Source organism: Chanodichthys erythropterus, chromosome 14 (assembly GCF_024489055.1).
Source record: "Chanodichthys erythropterus isolate Z2021 chromosome 14, ASM2448905v1, whole genome shotgun sequence".
Lineage (NCBI taxonomy): Eukaryota > Metazoa > Chordata > Actinopteri > Cypriniformes > Xenocyprididae > Chanodichthys > Chanodichthys erythropterus.
This window is the reverse complement of record NC_090234.1, coordinates 45,144,655-45,166,790: the sequence shown is the minus strand read 5'-3', so window position 1 is coordinate 45,166,790 and position 22,136 is coordinate 45,144,655. Positions and strand designations below refer to the sequence as shown.

At 34.8% G+C, this 22,136-nt stretch overlaps 1 protein-coding gene across 7 annotated transcripts in view; it reads left to right on the top strand.

Annotated features, from left to right (window-relative positions):
* Positions 1-22,136, top strand: part of kalrna (kalirin RhoGEF kinase a) — a 296,510-nt gene that overhangs the window by 222,755 nt on the left and 51,619 nt on the right. For all 7 annotated transcript variants that reach the window (XM_067410582.1, XM_067410577.1, XM_067410579.1 and 4 more), the window contains one exon: positions 12,454-12,700. In XM_067410582.1, the coding sequence (XP_067266683.1) occupies positions 12,454-12,700 (247 nt within the window). The remainder of the gene's footprint in view (positions 1-12,453; positions 12,701-22,136) is intronic.

The window sequence follows — 22,136 nt, the reverse complement described above, 5'->3', positions numbered from 1 at the left end:
AAATGAAAATTCTGCTGTTTATTTACTCTCCCTCATGTCGTCCTAAACTGATATGACTTTTTCTTCTGTGGAACACAAAAGGAGGGGTTTTGGAGAATGTTCAAACTGCTGTTTTCAAGAAATCAGAGTAATATCAGGGATTATCAAGCAAATAAATAAACAAGCGGTAGTCAATGCGATTGGTCATACAAAACGATTTGTCTGAGGAGCAGAATGAAATTTCAGCTGTTATTTAATGAAAATCTATGCCATCACTTTCAAATATTAATCATGGTCAAATACTTTCAGATACGTGTACTACAATCTGTTCATACATGATATGAATTACGTGACTGATGTGGATATCTTGTATTTGTGTATTCTGGACAAGGGCGTAGATTTGGTTTCAACATTGGGGGGGGTTGATCTATATCTATCTATCTATCTATCTATCTATCTATCTATCTATCTATCTATCTATCTATCTATCTATCTAATCTATCTATCTATCTATCTATCTATCTATCTATCTATCTATCTATCTATCTATCTATCTATCTAATCTATCTATCTAATCTATCTATCTATCTATCTATCTATCTATCTATCTATCTATCTATCTATCTATCTATCTATCTATCTATCTATCTATCTATCTATCTATCTATCTATCTATCTATCTATCTATCTATCTATCTATCTATCTATCTATCTATCTATCTATCTATCTATCTATCTATCTATCTATCTATCTGAAATTCATGTATAATCATTCATCAAATTCTAACATAACTGTGATTCTAAAAAGAAAGAAATTATGTTAAATATTGAAACCACCAGTCGGCGGCAGCGATTCGCTTTTTTTATTGAGTCAGTCACTTAAATCGTTCATTCAGCCAATTCGTTCAAAAGTCGGATTAATTTAGGAAGAAAACAAACACTGATGTGAATACTTTTGTCATTGATAAATACAGACACTATTAAAATATGAACTAACAAAACAGACGGCTGTTTTGGTAACTGGTTGCAGTTACACTGTTAGCTATAGCTGAATTGCAATTTTTTAACGTCCCTCTTTGACCAGCAGTTTAATATAGTCGGCTGGGCAGCGGTTCTCTTCATTTTTTGAGCTAGCCGTACTCTCTCATTCAAACAGTAGAGCGCCACTCGCGTTGTTTTGGGGAAAGTGCGACGCGCATTGGTTGGACGTTACCAATCGGTTCAATGGAGGGGGAGTATTTTTTTCTCTAATTTATTATGACAAACTAATATTTGAATAGAAACGAAATTATTGCTTCAAAATAAATTAATTCTACATATTTTTCATCTGATCTATGGTGATTTTTATGTTGAAATATTGGGGGGGTTGTAACTGAAGCATTTGAATATTGGGGGGGTTACCTCCCATCCCCCCACAAACTACACCCCTGATTCTGGATATCATTGGCTCTGATATTTGTGTAGCTTCACAAGGAATCATTTGCAATTGTAGCTGCTTTGTTCTCTGTATTGCACCTGTATGTATCAAAGTGGCTTGTCTACCTGTAATCCTCAGCGTGAAAACACACAGGCTCTTAATATTGGTTAGAGAATCCTCTGATCTCCATGAAAAGCCCTGCAATTTGCGAGACCTTTCACATTAAGCCCATGTGACGTTTATGTCCTTTCTGATGTGTGATATTCTCCTTCTGGGACCCCAAATTACCTAGCAACCCGCCTTTCCTCTCGATCACTACGGTGACCTGATAGTCTGCCAAGCAGATGGTGTGAGAGCACGAACGAGGAAGCAGACTGAACACGTCTGCTGACCACTTCTAAAACTTGATGCTCAATGACATTTTAAAAAAGGCTCCCTACATAGAGCTTGTATGTGGTTGCTCAACAGTAGAGTTCCCTTCGATGGCATTCAGCATCTTCATTCAGAAGGTTTTGAATGGTTATTGGAATGCCTCTTTAGAAAATAAATAGTATGTATGAACTGGAATGGGAGCATTAGTAGCGTCTGTGCACTTTTTTGTTAAATATGCAATCAAATGTACCTCTTAATAAATTAGAGAGGATTATTTTATGTACTTAGCCTTACTAGTAGAATCCCATGGTTCTGAATAGACAACTAAACAAAATTACTAAAGGTTCTTACAAAATGTTAATTGTTTCAGTCTATTAAAAAATAAATAAATAAATAAATAAATAATTATATATATATATATATATAATACTTTTTCTTTTTTGAATGAATGATTCAATGACACTCATAACGACTTCTCTTGTTACACTACTGAATAGATCAGCGTTTTTGAGCTAATCTCCTGAATGAATCATTCAATGATAAATATTTTTAACGGTCATTTGTCACCACCTACTGGTGTAATGGTGTAATTGATACAATCTTTATTTATACGATCTTTGATACAATTGTTGTCGTCTTTTTAGGGATAAGATTTTGTGGGTGTTTGAATAGTGATTGCGATCTTTTAACGATTGATCATGCAGCGTTACTTACTAGGCCCTTTATATAATTAACAACAGTTATTCGGAAAGTATTTTTTTAATCTTTAATTATTCATTAGATTGTGTTAAATAACTGATTAAATAAAATAATTCATTTGCACTCTAAAAACTGCTAGGTTAAATATGGATAAAACCAGGATTGGGTTGTTTTTACCCAGCCATTTTTTTTCAACCAATTTTGGATTTATTTTTTTAGCCAGCAATATATTAATGTAGTAAAAGGCATGTTTTTGCTCACCCCCAAATAGGGGCAAATTTGTGGGGTATTTTAAGCTGAAACTTGACCAGACCAGAGACTTCTATTACATCATGTGAAAGAGGGCATAATAGGTGCCCTTTAACCCAGCCTGCTGGGTTTGTCCATATTTAACCCAGCTTGGGTTTTTTTAACCCAGCATTTTTTAGAGTGTAGTTCTGATGTTTAAACCGTGTAGGGTCTCTTAAACTCTTTCAGGTTGGATGGGGACCATTGGTTGACAGCCATTTTCAGGTCTCTAAGGCCACTTTTGTGTTGTCTTAGCTTTGTGCTCATTCTCATTGTCCTGTTGGAAGGTGAACCTTCGCCCAGTCTGAGGTCCTGAGCACTCTGGACTAGGTTTTCATTAAAGTCGGCATGAAATAGAAGTTGCGAAAGTATTTTCTTCCCTTGTGTGACATATCTGAGTGAAACGGCCTTAGGAATGAAGGAAAAATATTGGGCTGGATTTGATTTCATCTTTCGGGAATTGATTGGATCATAGGAAAATGGGCGTTGCTAACTGAATTGAGGCAGATCTGAATGTCAGTTTGCAGTCAGTTGTGGAAAATATTTATTCCCACCTTCTCAATAAACTGCTTCCATCCACATCCATCCATCATAAACGTACTCCACACAGCTCCGGTAAGTTAATAAAGGCCTTCTGAAGCGAAGCGATGCGTTTGTGTTAAAAAATAAATAAAAAAATAAAAAAATAAATTAAAATTAACAAGTTATGAAGTGCTTCCTAAGAAAGTGTAAAACTCTTGCAGTTCAAAAAGCTACATCCTACACCTTCCCTATTCAACTTACAGAAAAAGCTTAACTTGGTTAACTTGAAGCCAGTTCTGTTTTTTTGTAAGTTGAATACGGAAGGCGGTCTGGCGAAAGCTAGATATTTTACTTTGTAATGTGTTAAATATAGATATTTTTCTCACACAAATGCATCGCTTCACTTCAGAAGGCCTTTATTAACCCCCCGGAGCCATTCGGAGTACATTTATGATGGACAGTTCCCCAGTCCCTGCAACTGCAAAACATCCCCACAGCATGATGCTCCCCCACCTTTAGGATGGTTGGTTAGTTTAAGAGACTTAATTCAAAAACACTGAAAACACTTACCAACCCTAATCTTTTGAGTGGTAGTGTTTGTACTGTTCATGTTAACATAAATTGCTTTATTTCCAAATGAATTTAAAGAAATAAAAAAAATAAAAATTCTCAACTTTTGTTCGCTATGGTGTTAATGGTCAGCATTATGTTCTTCTCTCCCACCCACACATTCACTGAGTAAGTTTAAGCTGTATTTTAATGTTTTTCATAGTATTGTCCTGCAGGTTGACATGTCTTTCCAATGTAAGAGTTTTAATAAGTTTTCCTTTAACACAACTTTGTTAAAAGTGCTGTTGGAAATCATCTAAACGTGTGGTTAGGATCACTGTTGTGACTCCAGTATATGTGGACAGTTCTTATTGCATTGACTCATTCTGGTGTCTCTGAATGCTAGTTTTGCAATCTTCACACATACTGCAGGAAAATTAAAACTCTAATTAAACATTGACCTGTTGTGACTCAAAGAACTGTCATCTGGGAACATTTTGAATATTTGCTTCTTTACTCATTTTGCATGTGTTTCTTCTGGTGTGGATCTAACCATTGTGTTTGTACTGGAATGGGCCTCTATTGACACTGTTTGTGTGGTTTGGTCAGCTGACGGTATGTTGAGTAATATCAGCAGGAGTTCATCTCAGCAGTTTTTATTAAACAACACCTGGTCTAGTTTTCTGCATTCTCCTTCCACATTGTGCCATGTGATGTCAGCATGACATAATGTCCTAGTTTTTCATTTGTACATTTAGTTTTTTTCATTGTGGACACAGGTATCTTAAAAGTGTAATCACAGGTCTACTTTATCACATGAACACAATCCACTAACCAATTCAATTCAATTAATTCATTCATTCATTTGACACTTGCTTTACTTTTTCTGTATGCTATTTTATTAACAGGATTATAATACTACTTTAACCACTTTAACTTTTTCAGTATGGCTGAAATTGCACAACATCTTGAATCAAGTATGGTTTTTGTTTTGTTTTGTGCATTTTATGCTTGTCTTGTTTTAGAAGTGATTCATAAGGTCTCTTTGAGCCATTTCCCTGAATGGCTGTTAGGTTAAGCAGGTGTTTTATAAGTGTGTGTATAAGGGGCAGGAGCTGATCTTAGAACATTTTCTACTCTTTTATCTGTTTTGCCTGTGACTCTATTACGTGACAGTAGTCTGTCATTACATAACCAGCACTTTCAAGTTCTGTAAAACTCTCAGTGCATTCATTAAGAGTGTCCTTATTGCACTTGTATAATTATTTACCAGTAATCATTTGGTTCATAGTTCATGCAGTGTGACTTGTGAGGAAGTGGCACTCTAATGAATTGCCTGAATATGATCAATAATGAGTCGCACAATAGTTTAGACTCTTGTCACTGTGATATCAGGTAAATAAATCTTGGTCTCTTGGTCCATCCAGGGGAAAAAAGTACTTGATCAGGGTTATTATAGTAAACTAAAATTAAAACTAAAGCCATAAAAAAAAAAAACAATACAAGAAAAGAAAAGAAAAGAAAAATATAAAAAAATATATTGAAAATGTACGTTTAAATACAGATGTGTTAAAAACAACACAACCTGTGTTATATCTTAACCTGTGTGTCAAGTTAAGGACAACACATTTTGTGTTACTTTTAACTCAACTATGTGTTATTCCTGCCCATTTTCTACACACTAATGTGTTATATTTACACAATTTTTGTCAATTATGTACACAAAATAACTAAATAATGACTTTATTCAACAATATCTAGTGAAGGGCGACTTTAGACTTTGGTGCACAAAAAGTATTCTCGTCGCTTTATAACATTAAGGTTGAACAACTGTACACTCTAAAAAATGCTGGGTTAAAAACAACCCAAGTTGGGTTGAAAATGGACAAACCCAGCGATTGGGTTGTTTTAACCCAGCGGTTGGGTTAAATATTTGCCCAACCTACTGGGTAGTTTTATTTAAACCAACTATTGTTTAAAAATTGCTATATGGCTAGCTTAAAATGAACCCACAATAGTTGGGAAATTAAAAACCAGATGCAATTAGAGGCACCAATAATATACAAAAGGTGAATGTTTATTAATAAGCTTTAATATTTTATTAATATAAATTTAATAGTTTAATAGTTATTAATATACATTTATTAATAAGAAATTTAATAAATGTTTATTGTTTAATAAATATTCATAGAACATTAATAAATGTTAATTTCCAACATACTTTGGGTTAATTTTAATTAAGCAATACAGCAATTTTTAAACAATAGTTGAGTTCAATAAAACTACCCAGCAGGTTGGGCAAACATTTAACCCTACCGCTGGGTTAAAACAACCCAATTGCTGGGTTTGTCCATTTTCAACCCAACTTGGGTTGTTTTTAACCCAGCATTTTTTAGAGTATAGTCACATGAACTGTTTTAAATATGTCTTTAGTAGCTTTCTGGGTGTTTGAAAGTGTTAATTATCTTGCTGTCAATGCAGGCCTCACTGACCATCGGATTTCATAAAAAAATCTTAATTTGTGTTCCGAAGATGAATGTTATTAATAATTAATAACAGAATTTTCATTTTTGGGTGAACAAACACTTTAATAAAAACTCTCTCACACACACACACACACACACACACACACACACACACACACACACACACACACACACACACACACACACGTATATATTAGTAATGACAAAAACCTACAACAAATTTATGAAAACTTAACATAAAATTACAATAGAGTATATAAAATTAAAAAAAAATCTAAATATTTATAAAGACTATAATAGTATCCCAATGATAATAAAATAAGTTTCTGACTGATATGTCTCAGATGTTCCTCCTAAATTTCCTCAGCAGAAATTAAGCAATGATGCACAAATGAGACAAATATTGATGATTGAGTTCATATTGAGATCCTTTGATTGCAGGAAAATCTGAGTATCTTGGCCAGTCAACCTATTTTACTTCTGTGAACTGATGCATTTTGAAAGGAAACTCTAAACAAGTCAGCTTTGGTTTATTTTTAATTTTTTTTCTCCCTCTTTCGGGTGTCTTTTTCAAAGATATTTTTTTCCCCCCATTCAATACACACATTTTTATCTTTTTAGCTTTTGGTATTTTCCAAATAATGTGTTTTTTTGTTTTTTTTTTATGCAGTGAGTGTGTTGGAATGATAGTTGAGTTGTTTTGGTGTGGAGCTGCAGATCAAACTGGGACAATCTTAACTAGCTTATTTTAAAATGAGCTTTAATTGCTTCTGCTGTTAAGCCATGCATCTCAGAAGTGGTAGATGGAGGAAAAAGGGACATATACAGGAAATGCAGAGGGTGGTCTGAAGCCTCTGTTGGCTGCATGTTACATCTCAGTGAGATTAGAGCTTGTGTGTGTTTAACAGAGAGCAGTGCAGTTCACGGGTTTTTTCAGTCACCTGTCACAAAGTCTGTGTGGTGTGTGTCTTCTGGTTATTGAAGAGTTCTTCTTGATTTGCCGGGTCATTCAGCAGATGTCTGGGTGTTCATGCATGTGATTAACACCTGCTTGTGCCTCCATCTGTTCCTTGAGTCTTTGCGCAGATCTTCTGGTGAGGTTTTATTTATATGAGTCTTTGCTAAGATTTCAGCAAACCCTTAACACGCATTACACTTCATCATGCAACTTTTTATGATTGTATGCACTTGTAAAAAATCTCATAGACTTGCATGGAAGCAGAGGCATCGAATACCGGAAGAGACCGGAATATCATAGAGAAAAAAAGGGACTCTTTTAACTTGGACTTGTAGTCAATCTCTCAGAACACCCTAGCAACCACGCAGATCACTCTGAACACTTTAGAATCATCCAAGCAATCTCCCAGATATCCTTAGCAACACCCTAGCAACTCAGAACACCATTGCAATCACATATTAGCAATTACCCAGAACATTCTAGCTACAGTATGTCCAATTTTGTTGAGCCTTTGCAATTTGTAGCCTCAGTTTCCTGTTCTTAACTGGCTTAACTGCACCAGTGTGTCTTCTGCTGCTGTAGCCCATCAGCTTCAACGGTTCAACGTGTTGTGTATTCAGAGATTCTCTTCTGCAGACCTCGGTTGTAACGAGTGCTTATTTGAGATACTGTTGCCTTTCTATCAGCTCAAACTAGCCTGGTCATTCTCCTCTGACCTCTGACATCAAGACATTTTTGGCCACAGAGCTGCCACTCACTGGATATTTTCTCTCTTTCAGACCATTCTCTGTAAACCCTAGAGATGGTTATGCATGGAAATCGTAGTAGATCAGCAGTTTCTGAAATACTCAGACCAGCCCGCCTGGCCCCAACAGCCATGGCATGTTCAAAGGCACTTAAATCACCTTTCTTCCCCAATCAGAATGTGAAAAACAGCACAACAACAGAGTAGCATGTCTGAATTCATAGTACTCAAAAAAACAGCAGACAAAAAGAACCCAAATGATCTACTACGTCCACCGAGATTCTGAAGTGTGCATTCGATGGACACTTTACTATCCCATAAGGCCATGAAAGAGAATTTTTGAATGGCGATGAAGTGACGCAACTGACGCCATAGTGACAACATGGCGGATGTAGTTCATCTGAATTTCATTCATACTACACACATTCATACTAATATAGAACATTTTTTATTGCTTGCAGAGTAAGTTTCAAACAAAATGTAGTACATACTATACAGTATGTGATTTCGGACACAGCACATGTCTACCTGCCTAAATGTATTGAGTTGCTGCCTTGTGATTGCCTGATATTGCCGTTAATTAGCAGTTGGTACCTAATAAAGTGGCCCGTGAGTGTGTGTGTATATACAGTTATCAGTGGTGTAAAGCAGTGGTTCCCAAACTGGGGTACGTGAGGTGACAAAAGGGGGTACTCGAACAAAATGCTGAGTAGTTCATTTAATTCTACCTTAAAATAATATTAAATCCGAGCATGTATTTCTAACTGGCAAAATGCCGTGGATACAGTAGGCTACATTTAACCAAATTACCTAATCATTTTTAGTCTGCCTTAAACCGCACTAAATTACTGCCATTCTTGACAATTCACCTTTTTAAAAGTGGGGATTTAGCACTTAATCTCATGAAGAACAAATATAGACACAGATAGTAGATTGATATCGATTTAACACTTTCTTAGATGTATACAAAAACATACCTTGTTTGAGTTCCTGTATTTATGCTGATAACGAGCAAGAATTCAATTGTTCCCAAATATCCACATGACTGCAAACGTGACATTATTATTCAACAGGTCAAAAAACAAAACGTACATTTTAAACAGTACTGCCAGTTTTTACTCTATTTTTTAACAACAAAAATAGTTCTAACGAAAACCACAGCAGAACTACAACACACGTCAGTGTTTCAGGAACAATTCTGTGGCTTTGAACGAATCGTGAGAGTCAATGATTAAATGATTCATTCATAAATACAGCCACTTGCTTTGTTACTGAATGAATGACTGAATGACTCACTCATAAAAACAGTGACTTGCTGCCATCTACTGGCGGTTTTAGTTAAATATTTAAAAGTATCACTTTTACAATCATTGCATATTTTTCTAATGAACATTTTTTTTTTTATTATTTAAAACATTATATTTTATAAAATTATACATAAAGGTAAAGATATACACTGGAAAATCAATTTGGGGCAGATATTGTCCCTTAATTGAAAAGGTGTGACTGCAGGCAAAGTGGAAGAGAGGGAAGGATGGTAATCCCTTCAGGGGTTACTCCACGTTAAAAAAGTTTGGGAACCACTGGTGTAAAGTATTTGAGCAAATTAATTAGTTATTGTACTTAAGTATCTTTTGGCTACTTTGCACTTTTACACAGTATCTAAGATATCAGCAACTTTTACTCTCTACTGGACTACATTTTGGAATAAGTTTACATACTCTTTACTCCAATACTTTGCATTTTGCATGGCACATAACTTTTTCTGCAGCAGTTTATTTTTGCTACAAAAGAAGGAATATCACCATCTACAAGGTATTAAAGGTACTATATCTTGTGCGTTTGCCCTTATTCACCCTAGCTTGTCAACAAGGCTACTTCATGCGAAATACAAGTGCATTAGCAGGTAGTTGTGAATCGTAGGTGTTTCATATATGAGATTAGGGCAGGGCTGCAGCTGGTGAAGAGGCCAAAACCAGCACGTCTTGTGCAAGTAGCTTTTGACCATTTCATTTTGCTTAACATTAATTTATCCAATTATATTGAAGAGACCTTTTTGAAGGATATTGGTTTAATTATGGCCTTTTTGTGCACTTGAGCTTAACTGAGACTTGAGTGTCTGTAGATGTTTGAGGCTGTTGTCAACATTGATTTATTGCAATTTTGAGGTTTTTAGATTTATTTTGATTTTAGAAAATAAACATGTGATTGCTCTCCTCACAAATCAACTTTCTTGTTTTTCGCTGACATGTCTCTTAGTTGTTGAGGACTAGTGCGTGTTTGAGCAATTAAAATTGCTGTATTAAAATTGCTGTATACATTTAAAAAACAAAAAAACAAAACTAGGTCTTCTGTCAAAACATTCACCTAAAGAGAACTGTAGCCCAATATCCAGGGTCTAGTCTCAGCTCTGACCTTATTCATGAACCTTTACTGCTGTCTCGACATCCGTGTTAAACCCCAATAATGATGAAACGCATGGGTTTGCCAGAAACAGTATTATACATGTGAACCATGCAGATCAGTCTTTTTGCTGTTAATATTTGAGAGCTTGAGAAGCAAAGCTGTAAAACTGATAACAGATGTACACTCTGACCAGAGTTCATGCTCTATAATGTCCCCAGCTGCCATAATGTCCCCTAACACTAACACACACACACACTGTTCTTCTCTTTAGTCATTACTGAAATGCCACATCTGATAGGAATCAGTTTCTGGTTTGTGAAGAGTCTCTACTATAACAGAGGAAAAAGACTTCCTCCTTCATATCTAATTCTCTTTCTATCTCTCTGTTCATCTGGCTGTGTTCCAATTTTTATTCGGTATGCACTAAATGTTTTGAGTGAGTAGTAACACAGTATGCCAGTATGTTTTTTTACCTGTTTGCTGTATGATTTGTTTATTTCCAGCTAAATTCATTACCTTATGATATATGATATGATATGATATATGATATGATATATGATATGATATGATATGATATGATATGATATGATATCATATCATATCATATCATATCATATCATATCATATCATATCATATCATATCATATCATATCATATCATATCATATCATATCATATCATATCATATCATATCATATCATATCATATCATATCATATCATATCATATCATATCATATCATATCATATCATATCATATCATATCATATCATATCATATCATATATATATATATATATATATATATATATATATATATATATATAAAATAAGGTAATGAATTTAGCTGGAAATAAAAAAAAAATCATACATTTCATACATTTAGCAATAGTCTATTTTTTGTATCTTTAAATTAAAAAAAAAAACAACAATGATGGACGGATGGATGGATGGACGGACTTGCTGTGTAACCGTGATAGAGACGATAGTCCAAAATATCTACCGGCTGACCAATTTCTACCATTTAATCATGTCTACCGGTACATCTCCCACCCCTAAATCAAATGTCCTCCATTCCATTAAAGGTGCCGTAGAACGCGTTTTCAAAAGATGTAATATAAGTCTAAGATGTCCCCTGAATGTGTCTGTGAAGTTTCAGCTCAAAATACCCCATAGATTTATTTTATTTATTTTTTTTTTTTTGGGGGGGGCATCATAAAATATGTGCCGATTCAGCGCGTGGCCCCTTTAAATTCTTGTGCTCCCCGCCCCCCAGCTAGCGACTGCCTTAAACAGCATACACAAAGTTCACACAGCTAATATAACCCTCAAAATGGATCTTTACAAAGTGTTCGTCATGCAGCATGTCTAAGTATGGCGTAAGTATGGTATTTATTTGGATATTTACATTTGATTCTGAATGGAAGCTAACATTACACACTGTTGGAAGGATTTATAAAGAATGAAGTTGTGTTTATGAATTATACAGACTGCAAGTGTTTAAAAAATGAAAATAACGACAGTCTTGTCTCCGTGAATACAATAAGAAACGATGGTAACTTTAACCACATTTAACAGTACATTAGCAACATGCTAACGAAACATTTAGAAAGACAATTTACAAATATCACTAAAAATATCATGTAATCATGGATCTTGTCAGTTATTATTGCTCCATCTGACTTTTTTCGCTATTGTCCTTGCTTGCCTTCCTAGTCTGATGATTCAGCTGTGCACATCCAGACGTTACTGCCTGCCATTGTGTAATGTCTTGAACATGAGCTGGCATATGCAAATATTGGGGGTGTACATATTAATGATCCCGACTGTTACGTAACAGTGGGTGTTATGTTGAGATTCGCCTGTTCTTCGGAGGTCTTTTAAACAAATGAGATTTATATAAGAAGGAGGAAACAATGGAGTTTGAGACTCACTGTATGTACTGAACTCTTGTTGTTCAACTATGCCAAGATAAATTAAATGTTCCATTCTACGGCACCTTTAAAACGCGTCTCTTTCTCTGTTCGTCTCTCCAGCTCTCTGGAGGGTGTGAGCTGACGGTGGTCCTACAGGACTTTGTGGCGAGCAGCACATCTGAGCTCAGCATCCAGACAGGTCAGACGGTGGAGCTGTTGGAGCGGCCCAGCGACCGGCCGGGATGGTGTCTGGTACGGACCACAGACAAGACCCCTCCTCAGGAGGGACTGGTACCCAGCAGCGCTCTGTGTATCTCTCACTCACGCAGCAGTGTGGAGATGGATTGCTTCTTCCCAGCAGGCAAAGGTAAGACAGATCATGTTTTCGGAATCAAATGGACATTCTCTGTTCTGCTCTATAAATATATGATAAATGTACATATAGGTTCCCTTTGTTTTTGAAGTTACACACTACCATTCAGAAGTTTGGGGTCTTGTGTTCATAAGTCTCTTCTGTTCACCAAGGCTGCATTTATTTGATCACACATAAAATAAAAGTTTAATGCTGTGAAATATTATTACAATTTAAAAGAACTGTTTCTATTTTAATATATTTTAAACTGTAATTTATTCCTGTGATCAAAGCTGAATTTTCAGCATCATTACTCCAGTCTTTAATGTCACATTATCCTTCATTTTAATATGCTGATTTGCTTCTCAGACATTTAATATTATCAATGTTGAAAACAGTTTTTATACATTTTCAAAATTTAAAAGAACAAGCTTGTATTTGGGTACACTTTACAATGTCTTTAACTAATATGTAATGACATTTAAATTAAATAATCTGTTACAATGCACTTATTGTGTACATACATGTTTTTTACATTGTACTTGTTTAAAAAATACAAGCATATATTTACAGCTCTAATACATTTCTGTAATTACATCTATAATGACACTGTTAATCTTCCCTTTCACCTTAACCCACACTTAAACCTTCCCATACCACCAAACTTGTCCTAACCTATATCCACCTCAATAGCGGCAAAAGAGTTTTGCAATACAACATCAACACAATAAGTACATTGTACCTAACATGTATGTAAGTATATAGTAAATAAAGACCCCTAATATGAAGTTACAAAATCTTTTATAACATGACTTTTATGTCATTTTTGATCAATTCATTGCATCCTCGCTATTAATTTCTTTAAAAAAAATCTTATTGACCCCACATTTTTAAAGGTAGTGTGTAGATATAAGATATATACTTTTTAATTTCAGAAATAAATACTGTTGTTATTATTATTATTATTATTATTATTATTTATTTATTTATTTATTTATTTGATCAGTAATCAGTCAAGAAGGAGATGTTGAAATTGCTTTTGCTATTACTTTCAATTAGTTTGTTCAGTGCAATGCATTTTTCTGTCATAGTACTCAGTGACCGCAAAACTCGTCCTCTAGATGGCACCATAACTCGGGTATTAGATAAAAATGGAAGTCACTTCCAAAGAGCTCATGATGATTCTCACAGCATTAGCATGTTTGTCTGTGCTAGGCATCAGGACATCATGACACATTATTAAACACATGATGCTGGGTACACTTTATTTTTATTTTCAGTGACATGAGTCACTTGAGTCATATGTCCTTTTACTTGGAAACAGATGTTCACACACAGATGAGGCTGTTTACCCCAAACTGTGCTGTGCTCTTATTTTACATACATGGTCAGCATGGTCTACAGCTCACAAAATACAGTAGTAAAGATTTGTTTAAAGTAAAAAAAAAAACTTTTAGAGTGAATCAGGATCAGGAAATAATCAGTGTGGAACTTTTGTTGTTTTAGGAATAACGCAAAGTGTCACCATTATTGACTAAAACGCACATGTGACTCACACTAAACACCCTAAAAATGGGATATAATGATGCTTTTCTGTGGAATGTGGAACATTCCATTTTCTTTGTGTTACAATTTTCCAGTCAGCGCATCTTTTGTTTTCTGTAACTCATATGATTCATTTGCTGAAGTGGAAATGTCAGTGTTTTATTACATAGCTGCCTGCAACCTCGAGATGAAGAATAATTCAAGTTTTTATATGGAGCAACCCTGTTAACAGAAATGTGTTCTAAGAACATTTTGCGAACGCTACCATTAAGTAAAACTTATGAAAAGTGTTCTAATGTTTTCTAAAAATGATGTAAAACTTTTTTTCTTGGTGATGTGAACATTGCAGAAAACATAATTTTGGGAACTTTACATTTGAATGTTCTCTAGAAAGTGAAACGTAGTTAGTAACATTTAAAATCGTTGGACACACATCCAACTAAAACTTTTTTTTTTAGAAAAACAAAAACAAAACAATGTTCAATGTTTCTTGAACAATGCATAAATAACTTTTCTAGGAAGTTGTTAAAGACCAGATAACTTTGAAGGAACATTCTATTAACATTACTGGAAGAATGTTTTTCCATAACTATGGCAGAACCTTTCCAGAACATTAGCCAAAGCTCTGAGAATGTTGCCTGTTTAAGTTCAGATCTCAGGGATGCGTGACAAATGTGTGACAGTTTCCCTCTGCATTCATACATTAGTCTGTTGAATTTGAGGTCAGGCTAGTCAGATATGTGGTTTCGTTGTGTTGGCATGCAGAGGTGTGCGAAAGAGACGTTTGTCCTTCGCTTTTATTATTGGGTCTATTTTAGAGTCTGAGACTGATTTGCATAACTCCTCCTGTCTGTTGTGGTAGAAGACTGTCATTACCATAAAAATTCCGCTGCAAAATGCAAAAAGGGCATAACGTAGAACACCTGGAGAGACGGCTCATATGGAAATGAAGGCAATACAGCTATTGCAGTCAGAAGTATTCAGAATTCTGTTTAATTCTCCATATTTGGAGTATTTTATCTATGTGCAGTCCAGCTAAGACTGAAGTGTGTAGGGCTGAATTTCATTCTGTAATAAGACACATGACAGACCAGCACATGTACTCTGAGATGCTGATCTAGATGTTGACTTTGATTCAAGATGTCTCCTGGATAAGTGTAATGCATCTCTCAGTCAACAGCAAAGGGCTTGCACCCGCATAATTTTAAAAACACTTAAAGGATTAGTTCACTTTAAAATGAAAATTACCCCATGATTTACTCGCCCTCAAGCCATCCTAGGTGTATATGACTTTCTTCTTTCTGATGAACATAATCGGAGTTATATTAATATTCACCCTGATGCTCCAAAGCTTATAATGCCAGTGCAAAGAAACCACCTGCTTGAAGCTCAAGAAAGTGCATCCATCCATTATAAACGTACTCCACACGGCTCCGGGGGGTAAATAAAGGACTCCTGAAGTGTAGCGATGCGTTTGTGTAATATTTATCTTCCAGCCAAACGACCATATAGATTCGACTTGTGTCTAAAGCGCTTTAGACACAAGTAGAATCCATATGGCCATTTGGTCGCTTTGTTTGTTAAAATAGAGGTCGTTCATTTCATTTGTCTATCTCCTCCAAAAGTTTAAACATTGAATTGTGATGTTTGAGTTGGGGGAGGCGCGACACGTGAAAGAGGCATTTGAATATATGCTTTATTTTTGTAATTCCACCATATAGGTGCCACTACTGTTGCAGAAAATACTTCACCTTTAAGGGAATTACACACATGATAAAAAGAATATGCCTAGGTGCAAACTGAATGTAATGTTTTCAGACTCTAAATTGATTGTTAATTGCAGTTAAATGAAAATGTTTTATAGTTTAAATTTATATTAAATTCAGTTAGCTGAACTGAAGTGTATTTTTCTACCCACTTCAACTTCATTTCAATTTTTCAGTTCAGTTTCACATTTATAGTCAGAATTTCTCATCTTGCATCCCACAACATACACTCTCACATCAATGCACCTCAATACACAAATACAATGCATTACAAAAAAATAAACTCTAATAGTACCAATGACAATACATAAGTGCATAACACATTTCTGTTACTTTGAGGCCTGCTTAGGCCCCCAACTCTTATTTAATCATTATCATTATAGACAGACTGGTGAACAAAGTCATCTTTATACACTACCATTCAAAAGTTTGGGGTCAGTAAGATTGTTGTTTTAAAAGAAGTATCTTCTGCTCACCAAGCCTGCATTTATTTGATTAAAAATACAAACAAAAACAGTAATATTGTGAACTATTATTCCAATTTAAAACAGCTGTTTTCTATGTCAATATACAGTAAAGTGTAATTTATTCCTGTGATCAAAGCTGAATTTTCAGCATTACTCCAGTCTTCAGTGTCACATGATCCTTCAGAAATCAATCTAATATGATGATTTGATGCTCAAGAAACATTTCTGATTATTATCAATGTTGAAAACATTTTTTTTTTTTCAAAATTCTTTGATGAATAGAAAGTTCAAAAGAACAGCATTTATTTAAAATAGAATATTTTCTAACATTATAATTGTCTTTTACTGTAACTTTTATTCATCAAGGATGAATGTTTCAAAAGATTTAGATTTCAGACAAATACTGTTCTTTTGAACTTTCTATTCATCATAGCATCATGAAATAAAAATGTAAATAACTGTTTTCAACATTGATAATAATCCTAAATGTTCAAATCATCATATTAGATTGATTTCTGAAGGCATCACTGTAGACTGAAGTAATGATGCTGAAAATTCAGCTTTGATCACAGGAATAAATTACACTTTACTGTATATTGACATAGAAAACAGCTGTTTTAAATTGGAATAATATTGCACAATATTACTGTTTTTGTTTGTATTTGTAATCAAATAAATTTAGGCTTGGTGAGCAGAAAATACTTCTTTTAAAACATTAAAAACCCCAAACTTAGTGTATGTAGTTGTATAATTACGTCTTTTGTCTTTGAAAAATGGTTAAAGAGTGCTAATGCCTAATGTACTGATAAGCATTTATGGTAAACTAAAATGTGGTTTAATGTCATTTTTATTTAAACTTTGTATGTCATGTATCTTAATATACTTGGAATTACACATCTGTAATGATGAAGTTGCAGTTTAGTGCATTGAAAATATATCAACATGAATCGCATGTGGTTTAGAGGTCTAAACATTTTTTGGGGCTATTGCGTATAATGACTGTTTAAATCTTTCTGACCTACATGTGTTGTTTATCATAGAAACAGGTATGTATGGCAAGTTTTTAAGTTTTTTTTAATCGCTCTGTTGATTCCAGTCATTCCAGTGATGCAGTATTGTGACACATACAGCAGGTGACAGATCTCCTGATAACACAGTTTAACCTGTTGCCACACAAACACAAACGGCCAGTCATCCTGTATTAATTTCATGTAATCTTCACTTATTCTGAGATGAACTTTAAGCATCAGTGAATCTTTTCTCTCTGATCAGGTTCAGAAGTTCAGCTTACGTTATCTCATGTAGACTGTTTTCTTTTCCTCGAGCTTCTCATTTAAGTGCTTACAAAGAAGAAGGAGAGAGAAAAAAGACAGGGAGTGTATCGACTGCTATGGTGTCCCGTAAGCTGGACACATTCTCATGGGTTCACGTTATCACATACAGCGTACTGACTGCGGCTTTTGTCTGGTCAGAAAGTGAAACATGAGAGAGAGATCTGTTGCTCCGCCCCTTTCTCTCTCTCTCTCTCTCTCTCTCTCTCTCTCTCCCTGTGTTGTGGATGTAAAGTCAGGCTGAATGAGAGTAATTACTCAGTGGTGCGGGTGCAGTCCTACAGGAAGATCTCTGTGTTGAGACATGCGTCTCTGAGCGGTCATGAGGAGTGATAAGGGTGTGCGCTCCTGCTGTGGCTGGATTCTCGCTAAATGTTGCTGCTGTTGTCATCTGGGAGGTGGGTTTCATAGACGCTGTTCTACAACTGATCTGTGCAGAACTAATGTACAGTCAGTGCAAGTTTGCTGCACAACAGTTGCTTTCTACATATGATATATTGCATTGAGCTAGTTAACCTATGTGACTTGTTCAAGCGTTTTGTCATGGTTAATCTGTAGTTTATTGAAAAGTTGACTGTATTGTAATGTATTGAATGTGCACTTAAAGCATACTTCAGATCATAAAAGTCTTTAAAAAAAGACTGTACTTGCAGATAATATAATATTAATGAAATTAAAGGACACTCAAGTGTACTTAGAGTGCACTTTTAAAATGTACTTTAAAGTAGTGTGTTGTTTTCATTATCTTTTGTGTTTGAAAGAAATGCACTTATTTGATTAAAGCACATGTAAAGTACTTTATTATCATTTCTAACTGTAGTGTGTTATTTGATATTACATATAAAATTTAATGTAAAAGTTTAAAGTAAATTTTAAAGGTGCTAGCTTTGTTAATATATTTAAATACATGACATACAAATGTCAATAGAAATAACAATATTAAGCACAAGTTAAATATAAAAGTATATTTTAGTTCACCGTAAATGCTTGTCAGTACATTTTAAGCATCTTCCAAAAAGTAATTATGAAATTGCAAATAAAAATTGACTTAAGTGGGTAAAAAAAAAACACTCTTAAATTCAACTAATTATATTTTCTATAAATTTAAATTACAGTGCATGTTATTTGATATTAAATGAAAATGTAGTTGCCTGAAAACATTACATTCAGTTCACGCTTAAGTATGTTTTTTTTAATTATATTATTTCCATAATAAGTATAGTATATTTGTTACAATATGTACTGTAACCATTATATGTTTGGGGAAAAGTATATATTTTGAACAAAGGCTCATTGAAAAAACACGCCTCTACTTAAATTTGTACTCAACTCAATACATACATTCAACAGTGCAGTTTCCAGCTGAAATGAACTTAGTAAAACAGCAAAAACTTGTATTCCTTTTCACACAAAATTTTGATAACATGGGCAGATTATCGATTAATAAACACCTATTTTTGGGCAGTTTTTTGCACGATACTATGTTATGACCTCAAAGCACGATTGTGTCGTATAAATGCGCAAGGCACAACATCACGTCATTTGGAAGAAATGTCGCCACAGGTACTTTTTTTGTTTGTTTTCTCTCAGTGAGCCTGGGTTGTTTATTTTAAGTGTTGTGTTTCAAGTTGTTCACCGTTTTAATCAAATTTAGCTACTTGCAGTTGATTTACATAGTCCTGTGTTGAGACACATGAGAGACATATATTCCATACAGTCTCTCATCTGATATGAGCTCATAAAACAATGTTAATAATAATTATAAAACGGTTTTAGATTAAATATCTAAATAGTTATAATGAAATACAGCATTTCAGACTACAGAAACTGATGACACTGCTGGACAATGTCAAGTTGCAGTGCATTTTGACTGATATTGAAATACTTTTTGGTATTCATTACTTAATCTGAAACATAATTTGTTTTATCTTGCATGCGTTTCATATCTCTGGCTCGTGGTTTAAAATGATATTGACTGTACAGCCACTGTCCTCTGTGATGTTTACTCTGTCTTGTGTCATGGGTAGATGAGGTTGTGTGTGTTGATGACAGGGTGAAGTACCTCTCTGCTCCTCTCTAATGTGGACTAAAGTGCTCTTTCTCTCTCTCCCTCTCCATACTGATTAACTCGGAAACAGACAGGGCTCAAAACGCAACCTCTGTTGTGATGTCACGTCACAGTTAATATTCTGGAGTTGTTTGGAGTCTGATTTATGGGGTAATGGTTTTTCGCAGCTTTAAACCGAAGGGAGGAAGTTGAAATGCTTATCTTGCTCTTTCTAGAAAGTATATATAGTCAGTTAGCAATATGTCTTAAGGTGCATTCATGTCTTGTCAGATTACCATAATTACTAGATCTTTACATTCATGTCCTCAATGAACTTGTGATACAAAAGTACATTTTCTGAAAGCTTAGACTTGTACCACATGACAGTGGACAGGTCTGACCAGGATTGTTTTTTCTGTTCCACTCCCACGGTCCGCTTCCACAAAATTCTGTCTTACTTGTAGATCTCTAGCTGTGTCCCAATTCAGAGTCTGAATCCTTCGAAGGATGCAGACTTCAAAGGCCATGCCTTCAAAGTCAGTGATGGTCGAAGAGAGCATTGTTAAATTGGATGTTCTAGCTTACGGAGGATTATTCTTGTTACCTAGTAACTGTGACAGCTGCCATTGATGAGTGACGGTAATGTTTGTACTGGACTTTTCTGAAAGTTATATTCGACTGTCTGAAAACAAAATAGGGCCGTGACAATAAACCGATGCATCGCGGACAGTGTTGGGGGTAACATGTTATAAGTAATGCAAGTTAGGTAATCAGATTACTTTTTTCAAGTAACTAGTAAAGTAACTCATTACTTTTAAATTTACAACAATTTTTTAAATAAGTTTTTTTTTTTTTTTCCCATTTATTAACTGACAGCTCTCCTGTGTAAACATGATGGTTATTCTAGACTTGTTGTGGGCTTTCATCTTCATGATGAGTCTTTCATGTGCGAGGAGGGGTGTGGTGGTTTATCGCAGTCATTTAGTACTGTATTTAGATATACAGTAGGCTAATATTTTCCCAGAATGCATTGAAAATCTACAGTAACATACTCTACACAGCTTAAGAATTAAGAATACAGTAACCATGCTGTGAAAATGACAAAATCCACTGTAATATGCTGTACTCAGATTCTATAGTAGGGAACAGTTGAGAACACAGTATAATACTGTGAAAACAGAAATCGTTTACTTTAGACTAAATGTGAACATACATTTACTCATTTACTAGTTCTCCTGCATCCTTTTCTTCTGCAATCCAGAATGGCAGCACAACTGAAAGGCTTGTTTGTTTGAGCTGCGCCCTCTACTGTACAGACATAAATTTGTATGTCCTTCAGCCTGAGGCTTATTTGTTTCACTTTTGGTGTGAAAAAGGGCGTTTACATTTTCCAAAAAATAAAAAAGTTTTGTTGTAATAAAAACAATCAATCAAACATTCCAGCCCAGATGAGAAAAAGTAATGCAAAAGTAACGTAACTCATTACTTTCCATAAAAACTAATGCAATTAGTTTCTTTCTTATTGTAATGCATTGCTTTTAAAAGTAACTTTCCCCAACACTGATTGCAAATCGATAAATGATTCTGGAACGATTCTGAGATTTTCCGGATGGATCCTGATTCTCTCTCGAATCGATACTGAGCTTAGTTTTTAACAGCAGGTGGCACTGCATGCTTTAGAAACAGCCGTACTCTGCTTGCTTCCAATTCCTTGCACACACCACTTGAACCTTCAATAAAATAATCATTAATAAAGTTTGAAAAGGTTGAAGCAAATTATGAGGGTGTTTACAGTGGGCTGTTTACATTAATCTTGCATCATAAAACCATTCTGAAGGTGCAAGTACTTTGTCAGACTCAGCCAAACACACGAGCGCTCTTCTTCGTGAGCGTTTTTAATGTGCGGTTAAAAACTAGCTGCTGTTAAAAATTAAACTCAGAATGGATTTGACAAAGAATCGCTATGCATTCAGAAAATCTCAGAATCGATCCATGAATCGAGATTTGTTGTCGCAGCCCTACTGAAAAACTTTCAAAATATGTTCACCTTGGTCCATTTATCTACATAATAAAGAGTATAAACTATATAAAAGCACATCTTGGTAAGATAAAATTCAACACTTGAACCGTTTTAAAGTTTGTTTTTTTGTGCATTTGAATCATTAGATATTTGAGTAAATTGAAACTTACATTTAAAAGTGTAATCTGTTACTTTGAAAAAAAAAAAAAAAAAATGTTTAAAAGTCCAGTCGTCACCAGCACACAATGAATCTTGGAATAGGCAAGGCTGCGAAG